Genomic DNA, 16,855 nt, shown 5'->3' on the forward strand with positions numbered 1-16,855 from the left:
ATTGATTCCAGATCTTGTTTTTCCAATTTTTTCATAATGATCAAAACAGTCTCTTAGATCATGGATATATTGGATATGAGTTTCTAAATCAATTGTAACTTTTTGAAGGATTTTGTTTACTTTATTAAATTGTTGTAATATATCTCTCCAAACTGTTTTTAAAATTACAATTTCTAAGCTATTTAATGTTTTTAAAATCCGTCTTGCCTCACACTGGTTTTTTGTTTTTTCGTATGGATCTTCAATAATTTGTTATAATGCTTTAATGATTTCTTCCCAATTTTGTGATATACTTAAACATGCATCATGTCGAGCCGACCACCGAGTATCAGAAAGTCTTTTTATTGATACGTTCCCAGATTCTTTTAAAAATGTAGATAAGATATTCCATCTATGGATAGAAATTGAGAAATAAACACATATGTTCAATTAAAATAAAAAAGATATTTGCCCAAGTACAACAACTTGCTGCACATTCGCCAACCTATAGTAACTCAAAAAAAAAAGGAAATTAGTGAAAACAATAATATTTTTTCATTAATAATATGATTGAAGAATAATTTATTAAAATTATTGTTATTTGTTGGTATTGTATGAGCATGAGAATAATTGAGTTACTATATTTATTGAATAAAAAAATTATATAACATAATTTTCTCTTGGGATATGAGTACAAGTGTTTATGAGAAGATGTAAAATATAGAAAAGCAAAGTGATGTTTGAAAATTTATTAATACAATAATAATTTGAAATAGAAATTATTGTGATTAATTATCACACATAGATCATCAACGCCACTCGTACCAGTAGTTATTTAGGCTTGTGCTGACTGTGAGTCGAGTCAATAAATACCTCGAGTAGTATAGGAACCACAAGTGGGTTCTCTATCTTCCAAAGAGAGTCTTTATTAGTATTGACTACACAGGTAACCCATTCTAAGATTAGACTAGGATGGCTAACTTTGTACAAACGTTATTGATTCTCTTTATTTATTTAGACAATATTTTATTCTAGAGATCACTTTATTTTTTCTGGTTTCCTACTTAATTTATGATATCAGGACTAATGTTAAAAAAATGAATATACTTCAATTTTCTATGTAAAATCGTATTTTGCCAAGCCACTTCTTGCATCCGTTGAAAGTTCATAAGGTGAAGTAATAGTGAGAGAGATTGACAGTTTTTATGCCCTTTTATATTAAATTAAATTTATCTAGCTATGCAAGAAGTGTCACGACCTTTTATTATTATCTGTTTATTACTCAGTTTGTGTTATTTATTACATATTATTTTACTTAAAATAGATAATTTGTCACAACTAAAGAATTTCTTATAATTATTAGAGTAGATTTATATCAATGTATATTTAGACATATTTCTTGGAATAGTTTAAAGTATTAATATGAATAATATTTAATTTGATGACTAATGGACAATAACATATAGACTACTGAATAATGAGTGGTGTATGTATTATAACAAACCAGATTCAACGAATGGGCTGAACAAGGGACGTAAACTACATATGTGCATGTTTTATCAATAGAACCAAAGTCCAATCTCAGAATATTATTGATAAAAAAAATTAACCAATTTATATTATTGATTATTAACAAAAAAAAAATGCTGCCCCTAAATAAATACCGCCCCCTCTAATAAGTCACTGCAACCTGGTATTTGGGATACCGATTATATTACAGAGAAATAAATTGATTTTTGACAATTCTACATTATTAAAAAAGAACTCTATGTAGCCTCTATGCTATTGAATTATGCACGCAAGATCATTTAGAATTTTGAGGGATATAAATTGTAATTATTTGATGTATCGTTGAAAAAAATAGATCAAGTGAGAGCTGAAAAAATAAATGACAGTCTCAAAAAAAAACCACAGTAAAATTTTAATACGAATAAGAAATTTTTTCTCACAATTACAGTGATAGGGTCCTTGATATTCATTGAAGTTATTGTATCTAAACGGGATAAAAATCAAATGAGTTGAAAATTTATTCCAACTCAAAAATAATTAAGAAAAAAAGCATTTTGACAGGCGGGTATGAACCTCAAACCCTGAACGTGAAGCAAAAAATTAAAATAAGTTTAACTTTATACTCTATGTCCATTAGATATATATATATATTAGTCATGAAAATCAGTGTAGAACTCTTGTAAAGTACTTCAAAATAAAATACAAAACCGAGAATTTTAACACAAAAATAGCATATTTTTCAATACGATAGCCATTTTCACCATGTTAAGTTCGAATTTTTTTTTTTTATATTACATAATCTTTAATTTAAGATGTATAAAATAGTATTCGTATTTTTGAAAAATTTTCAAAAGTAAATTTTTTGTGAAAAAGTTATCATTTTCAGCCCTCTCCCTGTCAGATTTTCAAAAAAAAATATTTGTTCGTCTACATTAATGTTGTCACCTTCGAAAAAGTCTATTAGATATCTTACACTTGTGCCAACACTTCTCAAACACCATCTTTGGGATAGCCCCCAACTTATTCAGCGATACGCTTTTAATGTCATCCTATACTTGTAAAACGACGACCCTTTAAGTTCGTCTTTATTTTTGGAAGTAAAAAAATATCACACGGGTCATGTCTGGCGAATCTGGAGGCTGGGGCATCGTTGCAGTATTGTTTTTGGCCAAAAATTCAAGAACAAGCAATGAAGAGTGAGCAGGTGCATTATCGAGGTGCAAAAGCCATGAATTGTATTGCCACAAATCTGGGCGTTTTTTCGGATTGCTTTACGTAAACGGCGTTGAACTTGTAGGCATAACTCTTTATTATCGGTTTGACTTCGCGACAGTGAGCACAACCTCACGTTCGATCGCACTTGTGAAGCCTTTTTCGGTCTAGTAAAGTGAAATTTAAAACAGTTGCGGTGACAGTTATAAAAATTATAACTGTATTATATTTTATTTCTGGTTAATTTCGGAAAAACAATTCTAGTTAATAAAATGACAAAGACAAAAATAGAAAACATTTCTTTAAATCATATTTTAGCTAATATTTTCAGAAGTATAAGTATATTACATATTTATTAAGTTTATTATATATAAACAATGTTTGTTTTTAATTTATGTTTAACAAGAACCTATTTATGAAAAATTTAGTACGCTTTTCCAAACATTATCAAAATAATTATAATTGTACTAAATATGATAAATACACAGGAGCAATCAATTGTAAATGCATGCATTATATTATATAATATACATAAGTTATCATTAACTGACCAATATACACATTTGAAAATATTTATTTATAATATTACAAACTTACAAAATAAAAACCACATGAAATGAATACTAACTAGAAGTATATTACATTATCTATAGTAATTAATGTGAAAATTAAGACACAAAATGTTAAATTGTTTAATTAAAGAAAATTGAGGTCATATGCACATCAACAATAACAATTTAAAAAAGAAACTGTACAAAAAAAAAAAAAAAAAACAAAAACCCTATTTCAATTAACTAAATTTTCATGTTAATAACATTAAAATTATATAATCTATTTTATAAAATGAATGTCGAGAGAGATTTGTTATATGTAGGAATGCTTTGTACTGTAAAATGAATTAAATAGTTTTCGAATAAAATACTAATCAATATTTTCTTGACATATTGCTCATTTTGTAACTATCATATCTATTATCACTATAACTAGTTGACATATTCATACCAATATTGGGTAAAACTTGATGATTGTTAACATACATGCTATTACTTCCAGAACTACGTCCACTACTCATAGACATCGATGATGGATTGGTTGATGAGTTACTCCATCTATTGCTAAATAATTTTTTAATTAATTTATTTATTTTTAACACAATACCATACTATTACAGTTAAAATTATCTAGTTAATATTACAATATTTTAAAGTTTAAATGATTAATTCTTATTTGAATTTTTAGTACAAAAAAAAGTTAATGAGAAGAAAAAGGATTTTTTTTAGGTTTTTAAACTTTAAAATATGACACAAATTTGCTCAAAAAGAAAAATAAATAAATAAAAAAATAACACCAAGATATATTTACATTTTTCCAATATCGTGAATTTTTCTGTATTAAACTTTTTTAATTTTATCATTCTTCATCATATTCATATAAATATAAATATTTTTTCATTAACTCTGACTTAAATATTTAATTTACAACATTTTCATCATTTTTTTTATTATAATTAGTTCTAATGTTAGTTGTAGAAATGAATGTTGAAGGAAGAAGAGGTAGAGAAAGACCAAAGAAAAAGATGGAAGAAAGATGTTATTGAATGCGATATAAGAATATCTGATGTGAGCATAGAGGATGTGGGAGATTGTGTCAAGTGGAAATTTAGAATAAGGGTGGCCGACCCCAAGTAGTTAGGATTAAGAAAGAAAGATTAAGGAAGAAGAAGAATTAGTTCTAATGTTAAAAAAAAAAAAAAAAAATTAATTCAATAATAAGATTTTACTTTAAATTTATTCAGGTTTTATTAAGTTTAGTTTTGAATTTATTCCCTTAATATCATCAATAATTATTTTATTTTAAAAGTTTATATAGATTTTTAAACCAAAAACACGGTTTTAAATTAAATAAATAACATTTTATTTAATGAATAAATATTAATATTTTTTATAGTTATATTATTTTATAATTTTTTATTAAACTTTAAAATAATTCACAATTTACTATATTTATATAAATTTTAGAATTTATTTTTATTTTTAATTTACTACATAATTTATTTGGCATTTTGATTTTGGATAATTAGTCTTCAAAACTTTAAACGGGTAAAACATACATATTGACTTTCTAGATCATTATATCTGTGAGGATAATGCAATTTAATCTTAATTACAGTATTTGTTTAAATATAATATATAATGAAAGAAAAATACATACTTATCAGTAGGGGGTTGAGGAGGACGTTGCCAAACAGATGCTTCCATTTCACGATTACTACTAGATGACCAAGGATCAGGTCTTGTACTCATAGGCATACTACTTGTTCCAGAACTTGAACCAATAGAACTAAATGAGCCTTTAATAGGTGCTGATGACCAAGTGCTATTTTCACTAGTACGAGACATTCCATAAGCTAACAACAATTTTTTGAAATATAATACATTTCAAAATATAAAAATAAAAACAAAATGAATCTTATATTAAAAAAAATAATAATATTATATTTTTGGATAATTTTTGTAAAACAAACATTTGAAACAAAATAAGTGACGTTTATTTTTGCAAAAAATTTCAGAGGAGTTTTGAAAATCTCAAAGAGAATACGTAGTCAATTTTTTTTTGTTTTACCACTACCCTTAAAATGAATAATGATTTTTTATTTTTTTTTATAATATTTAGAGCAAAACGGATCATCAAAATTATTACAAACTATATTTTTTTCTTAAAAAAATATCTCGTCACTGGTATTGTTATCAGTTCATTTTTTAAATTTAGTTATTGGTTAGGATGGAGAGGGGGTTCACCTGCAGACTATCTATAAATACAACACTGAGTAAACATTTTTTTTTTAAATATTTCTTTTTTAAAATTTATCTATTTTATTATTTACAAGGGGGATTATTAAAATAGCAACTCTTATGTACTAAGTCAACTTTTTTAATTTTGAAGATATTCCAGATATTCTGGCTTCTTTAATCCAGAATTGCTACAATTTTTAAATTCTCTATCTTGTCCATGATTTTACAGACAATATTAAAAAAAATTCTAAACTAAATATAAGGGCATTGGTATACATTATTTATTAGAGTGTGTATTTTCATCAAGCCTCCATTATTTTTATTAATGTACTAATTAAAATTTCTAAATTAATGGGAGCTGAATCCCAAAAATAATTCTTTATAACCCTTCTTATAAACCTTTAAAATAATAACGCCGTAGACATATAAATAAATGTATTTATACACAAATAACAAAATAATTATTATCTTTTTCTATGTATTTATTATCTATGAAAAACACTGATACGAAATTTTGAGGTTAAAATGTGAATATTTCAAATTTGAATAATTAGTGTGCAAATTGTGTTTTTATGTATTTATAACAAGTATTTATTTCATTCATTATTAAAGTTAACAAGTAGATTATTTAACTGTGTATGTTTCTTTTTTGATTATTGTTTTTATGACAAATCCTATAGTGCAATCCATTTAAACTATGTCGCGAGTAAGTGAAATTAAGTAATAATATCTTGCATAATATTTGTGTTATTTTTAATTCTATTTTTTATATTATTGTCTATTTCACTTTTAAGAATAAAGTTCAAGTTCTTGGTAACTCAATTTCTATAAACGAACATCAAAGTAAAATAAATAATTGCTAATGTATTAAACTTATTAAAAAGTACATTATATTCTTTATTTTGTGAAAAATCCAATTTTGCAATTATAATGTTTAATGAATATTTACAAAGATATGTAAAAAGAAAATTATATTTTTTTAATTTTTCTAAAATATTTGATAAGCAATATTTGACGATCAATCAAAGTAAGAAATTATTTTATTTTTATGAAAAAATAATTTAACAACATAAATATGTTAGAACTCTATGGATATTACATAATGCCTTGGTATACCATATTTGGAACACTGATACAAAAGATAACATATTTATAACTTCAAAATATTTTTTCTTGATAATATTCAATGTAAGATTATGGCCTTGTAAATTTCTACTAATATTTCATATAGTTATATTGATTTAGTAAAACAAAATATACATCCCATTTTTATTAATAAAATCTAAAATATATTTAAAACTTTATAGCAATAAAAGTTTTTTTAACATAGTATTATTAAATAAAATTAATTAGCCACGAGTAATCAATTTTTATTATACAGTACTGTTATAATTATTTTCAAAACCAACAAATAGAGAGATTATTTCTTGTATTCATTCAATTAAATTAAACTACTTTTCTTCTTCTTTTTTCTCACCTTTATCCCACTATTTGGATTCAACCACCCTTATCTTTAACTTAACACAATCTCTCACATCAACTGTCCTCATATTGCATTTAATTACATTCTTCTATCTCTTTTTTGGTCTTCCTTCATTTTTCATTTCCGTAACTGTTCTAAAAGCTTCCTCTCCTCTCATAACATGACCAAACAATCTAAGTCTATTTACTTTTATCTTATCTACAATTTACACTACACCTATACTCTATCATATATGTTCGTTTTTTATGTTATCTTATTTAGTTACTCCACTCATCCATCTAAGCATTTTCATCTCTGCTACACTCATTCTCTGTTCTATTCTCTTGTCAACTGCCCAACACTCTGATCCATATATCATGAATATCACTACAGTCTTATAGAAATTACTTTTCAGCCTCATTGAAATTTTCTTATTGCATAACAAACCACTTCTCTCCACTTCATCTACCTGCACTTAATCCCGTGTCTTACATCTTCTTCAATACAAACACTTTTTTGCACAACTGATCCTAAATACTTAAAACTTTCTATCTCTCTTATTACGTCTTCACTCATTGTTACTGGTCTTCTCATTTTTCTACCTCATGTTCTCCTTTGACTAACTTATACTCTACATCTACATTACTCCTACATATTCTTAATCCCTTTCCTTTAAGAGCTGATCTTTACACCTCAAGCCTTTAATTAATTTCTTTTAATATCCAGAAAAAAATAATATATTGGAAAATTTGAGACATTTATACGTCCAAAATTAATTAAAGGAGTGATTAAAAGTATTAATACTTTTCTCATGGTTTTAATAATAAATATACCAACATTCCTAATTTTCTGACCAAAATTAAAAATGTTAAAGATAAAGGTGATCACAGCTTTATATCAATTCATATTAATAAAATGCCTTAATGACACATAACTACAGATGTTTTGTAGTATAAGTTTCTTCACCAATATTTTAATGTACAGTACTCTCAATAGTCTGGCAGAAATCAGACTATTGTACTGTGATTATGGCGGTTCAAATAAAATGACATAGTATATATATTAAGGGTATTTATGGTGTGTTACATACAAAGCCGTGTTAAGAGTCAATTCTACTCAACAACAAATTATTTTTACCACTTCCATATTTTCCTAATGGATTAATATATCCAAATTAAAAATAGAGTATCAAATAGGTAGTTTTCATTTTTTTTTTTGCCAGGAGCAAATACTCCATTTACATCCATGGATAGCAAATAATATCCATTATTTAGATCTAAATTAACACATCCCTGATTATATACAAAACACATTTTCAATCAATGCACAACTCAGATACGCATCATGTAGATTTTAATAAAAATAAATTTTAAAAATCCTAAAAGCTCACTAAGACTATCATTTAATTTTAACATATTAGATAGTACTTATTTTGTTATTAAAATGAAAAATAATAGCCAGATTTTTATAGTTATCCGTTTATCATACGGCTGGATTACTGCATTTACATTACACAAATAATATTCAATATTTTTAGGAAATACAGAGTCTAGAAATCATGATAACTTACAATTTTTGCTTGAATCATAGGAAGAATGAGCATGTCTACTACTAGATTCTTTCCTACGTGAGTCTTCTCTTCTTTCAGTTCGTTCATCACGGCTTCGATAATGATGATCAGTGGGTGGTGGTGCTCCATATCTAATAAAAATGTTTGTAAAAACATTTTTAATTTGTTGATCACTTAAAATTAGTTAATATAGCATAATATAATAGTAAAAAAAACATTTTCTAGTTAAAAGTATTTCTCAGATAACATCTAGTTTAGTTCAAAGGTCTTCTTCTTCTTCCTCATCTTAATTCCAACAACTTGGGGTCAGCCACCCTTATCCTAAACTTCCACTTAACACGATCTCCCACATCCTCTACGCTCACATCAGATGTCCTCATATCGCATTCAATTTCATTCTTCTATCTCTTTTTTGGTCTTCCTTCAACATTCATTTCTATAACTGTTCTTACAGCTTCCGATTCCTCTCTCTTCATAACATGACTAAACCATCTAAGTCTACTTTTTCTCATCTTATCTACGATTGACACTACACCTATACTCCCTCTTATATGCTCGTTCCTTATCTTATCTTCTCTAGTCTCACTCCACTCATTCATCTAAGCATTCTCATCTGTGCTACACTCATTCTCTGCTCTACTTTCTTATCAACCACTCAACACTCTGAACTATACATCATAGCTTGCCTCACTACAATCTTATAGAATTTATCTTTCAGCCTCATTGGAATTCTTTTATTGCATAATATACCAGACGCTTCTCTCCACTTCACTTTCATGAACTTACTATTTATGTTAGAAAGAAAAAATAACCCACACAGTCAAAGCAACAGAAAAAACCCAAGTAGTTAAATATTTAGGCATAAAATAATCCTAACTGGAATTTACATACCACATTACTCTATTACAGTACTTATATATAAAAAAAAAAATTGATTTCAAAATCAATTTTTTGATTCAAAATGAGTCAATTCTGTACAAGAACTAACTAACTAACTAACTAACTAGAAAATTATGATACAAAAAATTTTGGCTGTCAATGGTTGAAGCCTATTTAATAAGTTTTTTGATTAACTATGATTAAAAGTTCTAAGAGTTTCAAAAGAAATATCTTTGATATAATAATAATTTATTAACTTAATATTGTAAAGTTAATTAAAAATAAAAAACCTCATGCTAACTGCAGAATCTTTGGGTCGTGAAGCTGGAGGAGGTGGTGGTGGTGGAGAAGGTCTTGAGCGACGAGTATCTGATGAATGTGATTCATAACGATGTCTAGAGGATGTTATATTAGGAGGTGGTGGAGCTGCAGGACTAATATATTCTGCACCCGATTGGCCACGAGAACCACGAATAACAGACTCCTTTCTAAAATAAAGTAAAATTAATTTTTATCATGAAACAATATTTTACTTTAGACCATACCTGTCATCATATCGAGAACTTGAAGATGAGTGTCTCTTACTAGGTGGTGGAGGTGATGGTGGTAAAGCACGCTTTAACGCTGCTTGACGTTTAGTTTCTTCTAATTTTTCTTGAGCTCTTCGTAACTCTTCTTTTTCTCTTTGTAACCTTTCTCGTTCTAAACGTTGATTTTCACGTTCTAAACGCAGTAACTCTGCTTTCTCTTTTTCAATTCTTTCACGTTCTAACCTAAGTTTTTGTCTTTCTCTATATAAAAAAAATAAAATTTTAAATAAGTTAATTATAAAATTACAGACTATTATTTAGGATTATATTATATTAAAAAAATACTTTTCTAAACGTATAGCTTCTTCTTTCTGTTTACGTTCAATTTCTAGTTGACGTTCTTTTTCAATTCTTCTTTTTCGTTCTTCTTCTCTTAATGCTCTTTCATGTTCTTTTTGTTTTTGTCTTTCACGCTCTGTCTGAAAAGATAAATTTATCACATTTATACATATGAAAATTATATAGAATTAATAGTATATTTTATAGGCAAGCAACAGAAAATAATTTTTTTATTAATAAAAATAATTGTTAAGCATACTAATCTTTTTTTTTTACAAAAATATCAATTTAACTCTAAATTTATTCTTCTATATGATTAACTGTTATTGTATACAAAATTGTTTTACTAGGTTTTCTATGCATTATGTTGATGTTCAACATAGGAATTCTCATACAAAATAATTATCACAAATTAATTAAATTAATAGCTTACATACAGGGTCAGCCTGGCATAGTAATTAGAAACCTATGTTTTGGAGCATGGGGTGCCAGGTTCAATCCCTAGGGTGTCAACAAGATTTTTCTAGTGATTTTCTCATTGATTGTGTCTGGTCTCTGGTACAAGCCAGCCATAATAGCAGTCTCGTCCATTATTTGCTTAACTAAGAACCATCTTTGATTCTTTAACAAGTGAAAGATGGTAAAAATTCTCTAAAGCACGTTAAGTTTGGAAAAAAAAAGGATGTAAAACTGATCAATTTTTAAATTAATAGCCTACATAGCTCAGTTACATCATGCTCAGTGTATAGTTACTACTCATGTTATATTCAGTTAAGATGTGTTGTGTAATATTACCAATGTTCTATACCTCAAGCATTTTTACAGAGAATATTTCATATGATTAACATAAGAAACATGATAATTTTATGTTTCTTTTCAAATAAAATACTTTTTTAAAAGATGCGTGTTTAAATATAATATGAAAAACATATTCTTACTTTGATTTTAGCATAGTTTAACATTTCTTGTTGTCGTTTTTTTTCTCTTTCTAAACGTTCCCTTTCACGTTCAAGATCTCTTAGTCGTTCTCTATCATGTTCATTACTTTTACTTTTAATACTTCTATCCTTTCTACGATCATCTTTCTCAATAACAATTTTGGAACGTTTTAACTCTTGATTTTTATCTTTTGATACTAAAAAAACGAGTTAAAAATCAAACATCATGCCATTTTTTTAAGAATTATGATAGTTATACGGCGATTGTATTTCATAAAATATTATATCAATCTTGTACAAACTAGATAATTATTTACATTGAACCATCTAGCTGTCAATAGTTGAACATTGTTTTACAAAGTTCTCAATAACCATGATATTAATATTCTGCATAGTTTATAATGAGAAATCTTTGATGATTATTATATATTAATTCAATAAAAATAATTGATTCCTATGCTAAGGGTCAAAATAATAAGTTCATAATTATTTTATAATTGAAACTCACATGACCGTTTACGATCTTTAGATACATCAACCTTTTTATCAATATCATCAATTGTAATTTCTGGTCTTTTTTCTCTTTTTTCATCTTTTTTTTCTTTTCTTTCCTCTGTTTTTTTGCTTTTTCTATCAGTTTCAGACTTATCATTTTCTTTTGCACAATCTAAATTTTTTGATGATTGTTGATAACCATTATCTCGTTTAGCCTGCAGTATAAAGAAAATTATTTTTTTATAATTTATTTAACCTTTTTAAAAAAATGAAGCAACAAGTATTTCATTATAATTTGTGTAATTTTGATAATTAATAAATATAAAAACAAATGAATAATAATAATTAAACACATCAAAAAATAGTAATAGATATAATAGTATATTATAATATTAATAAAATATTATATTAATAGTATATTATTATCTATAGTAATAGATGTAAAACATTTTTTTGTTATAATTAAACTTACTCTTTCAACGCTAATAATTCGACCATGTAACTCAGTTTGATGCAAGTGTTCAATACTTCGGTTAGCATCTTCGGCAGAAGAAAGTGTAACAAAACCATAACATCTAGCTCCTGGAGTTTTTGCATTTGTCACAACTTTGGCACCAACTACCTAATAAATCAAGAATTAAAATAAGTTAGCGTTTTCTTCAAATGGCCCAAGAATATTTTATAATTAATTTATTCAAATTAACTACTTATTGAATAAAAATATTATTTTTAATTTGTTATAACTTAATTCTACAAGTGATTTGAAGTTTATTTCTAAAAGAAAAAATAACAGTATGTAATATTTTCCCTATTTTACAAGACTTATAAAGAAAAAATGAATTATCTAAATCGGAAGGATTGCATCTTTAGGAATTTTTCAACACATAATTATAGTAAAAAAATTTTTCTTTATTACACTCTAATTATTGTAAGTAATGTAATAGATCTATTGATTAATATCAGGATATCTCCCCACTACTTTAACATATTCTAATAATTGTTGCATCTTCTGATATATTTTTTCTAGAAGCTCAGAGTTTTGATATGAATTATTTTGAAGACAAATAATAAAAACTACAATATAATAAATGAATCTTTCAGTCACAAACTAACTGTTTATGATACAACAGTTAGGGAACAATGAATGAAAATTTCTATAGCAAACATATAAATAGAAACAGATCAAAAAGATAAGTCTCAGAGTGCAGTTTGCAGATGTAGGATGAGAGTTGTATTACATTAAAATAGAAGATTCTTAAAACAATTGAAGACCCATTGCCAGATATCAGTAATAAATAAATGATATAGAACAACTTTTTTTCAAATAATAAGAAATATTATGAAAACTATTATATAATTAATGTATCTTTCGGTCACAAACTAACTGTTTATGATACAACAGTTAGGGAACAATGAATGAAAATTTCTATAGCAAACATATAAATAGAAACAGATCAAAAAGATAAGTCTCAGAGTGCAGTTTGCAAATACATAATTAATGAAGAGAATCATCTCTTTTGAGAAAAATAGTATTATCAATTTTATTAATATTTGCTCATACACTAGAAATTATTACAACTGAATCATAAATAAGCAAATAAAGAGTAATGATATACATACAATTAATAAACAAACTTAAAGTATAAGGGTTTTATAGTAACTACTATTGAAAAATATTGTTTGATCTTTATTAAAAAATTAATTTATAATATTTATTTTAAGTAAACTACTCAAAAAACATCATTTATTTATCTTAATATATAAATTTGAAAAAAAAATTTCATAAGTATTTAAGTTAAGGAAAAAAAAATTATTACTTTTTAATTCTTTGGTATTTAATTATCTATAATTTTATTAATAACAACTTTCATATAATTTATTTTTTAATTTAAATAAAAAATGTTACCTTTCCATATTTAGAAAATAACTGTTTTAGATCTGTAGCCTTGGTAATAGATGATAAACCACTAACCCAAATATTTCGAACAAGGGAAGAAGTGGAATTTTTCTTTGCTGTAAATATATAAATTTAATTTATCAAGTAAAATTTTAAGATAACAATATAATTTAACTATACACAACTTACATAAATCACTCGTAGTTGACTGTCCTTTGATTTCATTACTGTAAAAATAAAAAGGAATATTAATTTTTTAGATCTTTGAGAATATTTTTTACAATTGAAAAAATGAATACTATATATATATATTATCAACTCCAAACAAGAGCATTATTAGATTCATTTATATCATGTATTACTAAGTCTTACATACTCATACAACTTTTGAAGTATTAAATTTAAATTACATGAATGAAAGTCACTTGAAAAATGTATTGCTATTTTTACAAAATCCAACATTACAACCATTAACTAATTACAATTCTATAAAATGAATTGTTTTTGATATTTTATAATATGAAGCAATCCATATTTATTATTAATTTTTTCTTGAAGATAATTATACATTAATATCTTTATATTGTTGTGTAAGTTATATATATATAAATAATATTAAAATTGTTGATATGATTATCTATAAATAGTAATACACATAGAGTGGATATAAAACTAATGGAACATTTCTGTTGTTAATCTTCATGAAATACTCATTTCAGGATTAAAATCTAAGAGTTAATTCATGAATGTTTCTTGCTATAATTGTTGTATTTCTTCTATCTAAAAGTAAATATTAATTATAATAAAAAAAGGTATTTTTTTCTTTTTAATAAAAGCTTGAGTGTCATGTGTTCAATAATTAAATTAATTTGTCTTGATTGGTCACACACGGAATATGTTAATGCTTCAATTTTCTTTATAAAATAAACAGTATTTAATAATTGATGTTCACAAATTTGCTACATTTTCTTGCAGTTTCAATTCTGTAATTTGTTTTCTTCTCAACTAATGGATGATTCATGTTATATGATGTAAGGCAATGAAATTTTGTAATTTTCAAGTGACTTCATTGCAATCATTATGTTCATCTTAAGATTTAAAAAAGTATTCTTAAATAGTTTTAAACCTGTAATGAAAGATTTATCCCCCATAATTGATTTATAATAATAAATTGTACTAGTGTAATATTTTCACTTCCAAATTTAAAACAATACTAAAATGTTTCCAAATAAAAAGAAAATTTTAAACAATAGGACTAATAAAAAACTGAAATTGATCTTAATAAAATATTTGAAAAAGAAATAAATAAGAAACATTTACACAAATTATGATATAGTAATAAATTATTATAGGTTATAAGATGATACATCATTTAAATATTTTTTAATTTTATGAAAATTCTGTTTAATTTCTTTTGGTTAGACAAACGTATTTTCAGAAAAAAAAAGAAAGAGAAATAGTATTATAAATTAACCAGCAATTAATTTTAAATCTCTTATAATTGTATTAAGTCTTAGCCCCTCATCATTAAACAGTAAAACTTTTTAATATATTAATACATACCATAATTTCATCAATAAATAATATCCTACAAGATAATTCTTACACTAAACACAAATTCTTTTAGATATAATCTCATGTTAAAATACAAGTCCAATTTAAACATGTTGTATACATTATTTTTTATTTATTATTGCCTAAAAGACAATAATAAATCAATTTTATCACTGGAAAATAATTTGAATTTTCAGTCATACTCAAATTTCTAAAGTATTGGCATATGAACTGGTAACATTGCATCTAATACTAGATTGAACTTATTAATTTTGTTAGCAAAAATATGCCTCAAAAAATATATTATAAGAGCATATTTATATCTCCTAATCATAAAATTTGCAACTTTATAAGCCATTGAATAGGACTATTAAGATTATTTATAAATAATTTTTTGATAGTCACTGAGCAATCCTTGACATTTTATCCAATGAAGGGGAAGATGGTATCAGAAGCGTGATTGAGTGGTAAACAAACCTCTGCTTGTTGCTAACATCCACTTTATCTTTAGTTTGTTTATCCTCTTCTTTCTTCTCATTATTGATGACACTTGCATTTAGTTTAACATGAATGGTGTTTTCATCTTTGTGGCTACCTCGTGGTTTGTCTCCAACAGACATCCGCTTATCAGTAGTGTTACGTCGGTTTTTGGTTGATGCAGTTGGTGTTCTACTGCAATTGTTGTCCACATTGTTGGTATTTACAACATTGTTGCTACTGCTACTACAAGTTACTGGACGACGGGAATCTCGTGATATATTTGAAACTGCTTCTTCTTTAGTTTGATTCTCTTGCACTTCGTCTAGATTTCGTTACACAAATTAAATATACATAAAAATAAAATTTATCTAAATAATCTAGTCATTAAATGTTTATGAATAATATTAAAGCATAATTTGAACCTAATAATTTATATTTTTAAGAATATTAACAGATATTTCTTAAATAAGTAACTTAAACAAAATTAAATTAAATTTTTTTCCTAAGAATTAAAAAATTATCTGAATAATGCTATTTGAGATTAAGTCATAATTTTTTTTGAAGAATTATTCAAGTTATGCTACTTTTAAATAAAATTTTTCTTAATAAAACTATATATAAAAATTATAAAATAATTAAACAGAAAAAATATTTCAAAAATTAATACATATATGAATCATAATAAAAACTAGCTAAAGATTTCTTCTTCGCTGAGGAATGCAGAAATATGCTTGCTACATCATAACTTCTAGAATTCACATGGCACACTAACAGTATAATGACAATTTCTTAAACCAATTTATCTTCACAGAGAATATTCTTAATAGTTTTTGTTGAAAAATTGCATCAATTATTTCTCTTCTTAAGATACAACATACATATTAAATATCAATCTTAATTTAGTACACTTATCCATCAGATTTTTTTTGAAAATAATCATTAAAAATTTCTTTGAACAAAAGTAGTAAATAACACTTAGTTGAATTTTCCTATAATAATTTCTAAAATTAAAAATATAATAATAAATAAAATTATAGTTACCCTCTTTTTCAATATTTGTATCTTCCTGTCAACAAAACAAAGATATTAACTTTTTATTAATATATATATTGCTATATGTAGCAAAATATTAACTATATTATTACAGTAAAAAAAAATGTTTGTTCTGTTGTTATATTATAAGATATTATTTAGAAGTAAAAAAAAAAAAAAAAAAAAA

The 16,855-nt window shown here is 25.3% G+C and overlaps 1 protein-coding gene across 6 annotated transcripts in view; it reads right to left on the minus strand.

The window, feature by feature from the left end:
• Positions 1-3,363: 3,363 nt before the first annotated feature.
• The window catches only part of LOC126895773 (scaffold attachment factor B2-like), a 27,929-nt gene continuing 14,437 nt past the window's right edge, over positions 3,364-16,855 (minus strand). The window contains exons 5-17 of one of the 6 annotated variants that reach the window (XM_050667990.1): positions 16,678-16,702; positions 15,634-15,958; positions 13,792-13,829; positions 13,612-13,718; positions 12,178-12,327; positions 11,719-11,920; positions 11,211-11,407; positions 10,279-10,412; positions 9,949-10,194; positions 9,694-9,891; positions 8,525-8,655; positions 4,912-5,107; positions 3,364-3,809 (exon numbers count right to left, since the gene is read on the minus strand). In XM_050667990.1, the coding sequence (XP_050523947.1) occupies positions 3,626-3,809; positions 4,912-5,107; positions 8,525-8,655; positions 9,694-9,891; positions 9,949-10,194; positions 10,279-10,412; positions 11,211-11,407; positions 11,719-11,920; positions 12,178-12,327; positions 13,612-13,718; positions 13,792-13,829; positions 15,634-15,958; positions 16,678-16,702 (2,133 nt within the window). In that variant the 3' untranslated portion in view covers positions 3,364-3,625. Of the gene's footprint in view, positions 3,816-4,700; positions 4,836-4,911; positions 5,108-8,524; positions 8,656-9,693; positions 9,892-9,948; positions 10,195-10,278; positions 10,413-11,210; positions 11,408-11,718; positions 11,921-12,177; positions 12,328-13,611; positions 13,719-13,791; positions 13,830-15,633; positions 15,959-16,677; positions 16,703-16,855 lie in introns of those variants that run through there. The other 5 variants (XM_050667989.1, XM_050667991.1, XM_050667994.1 and 2 more) reach the window with 5 other exon arrangements.

The sequence above is a fragment of the Daktulosphaira vitifoliae genome, unplaced genomic scaffold, assembly GCF_025091365.1.
Source record: "Daktulosphaira vitifoliae isolate Bord-2020 unplaced genomic scaffold, ASM2509136v1 Scaffold_1, whole genome shotgun sequence".
Taxonomy (NCBI): domain Eukaryota; kingdom Metazoa; phylum Arthropoda; class Insecta; order Hemiptera; family Phylloxeridae; genus Daktulosphaira; species Daktulosphaira vitifoliae.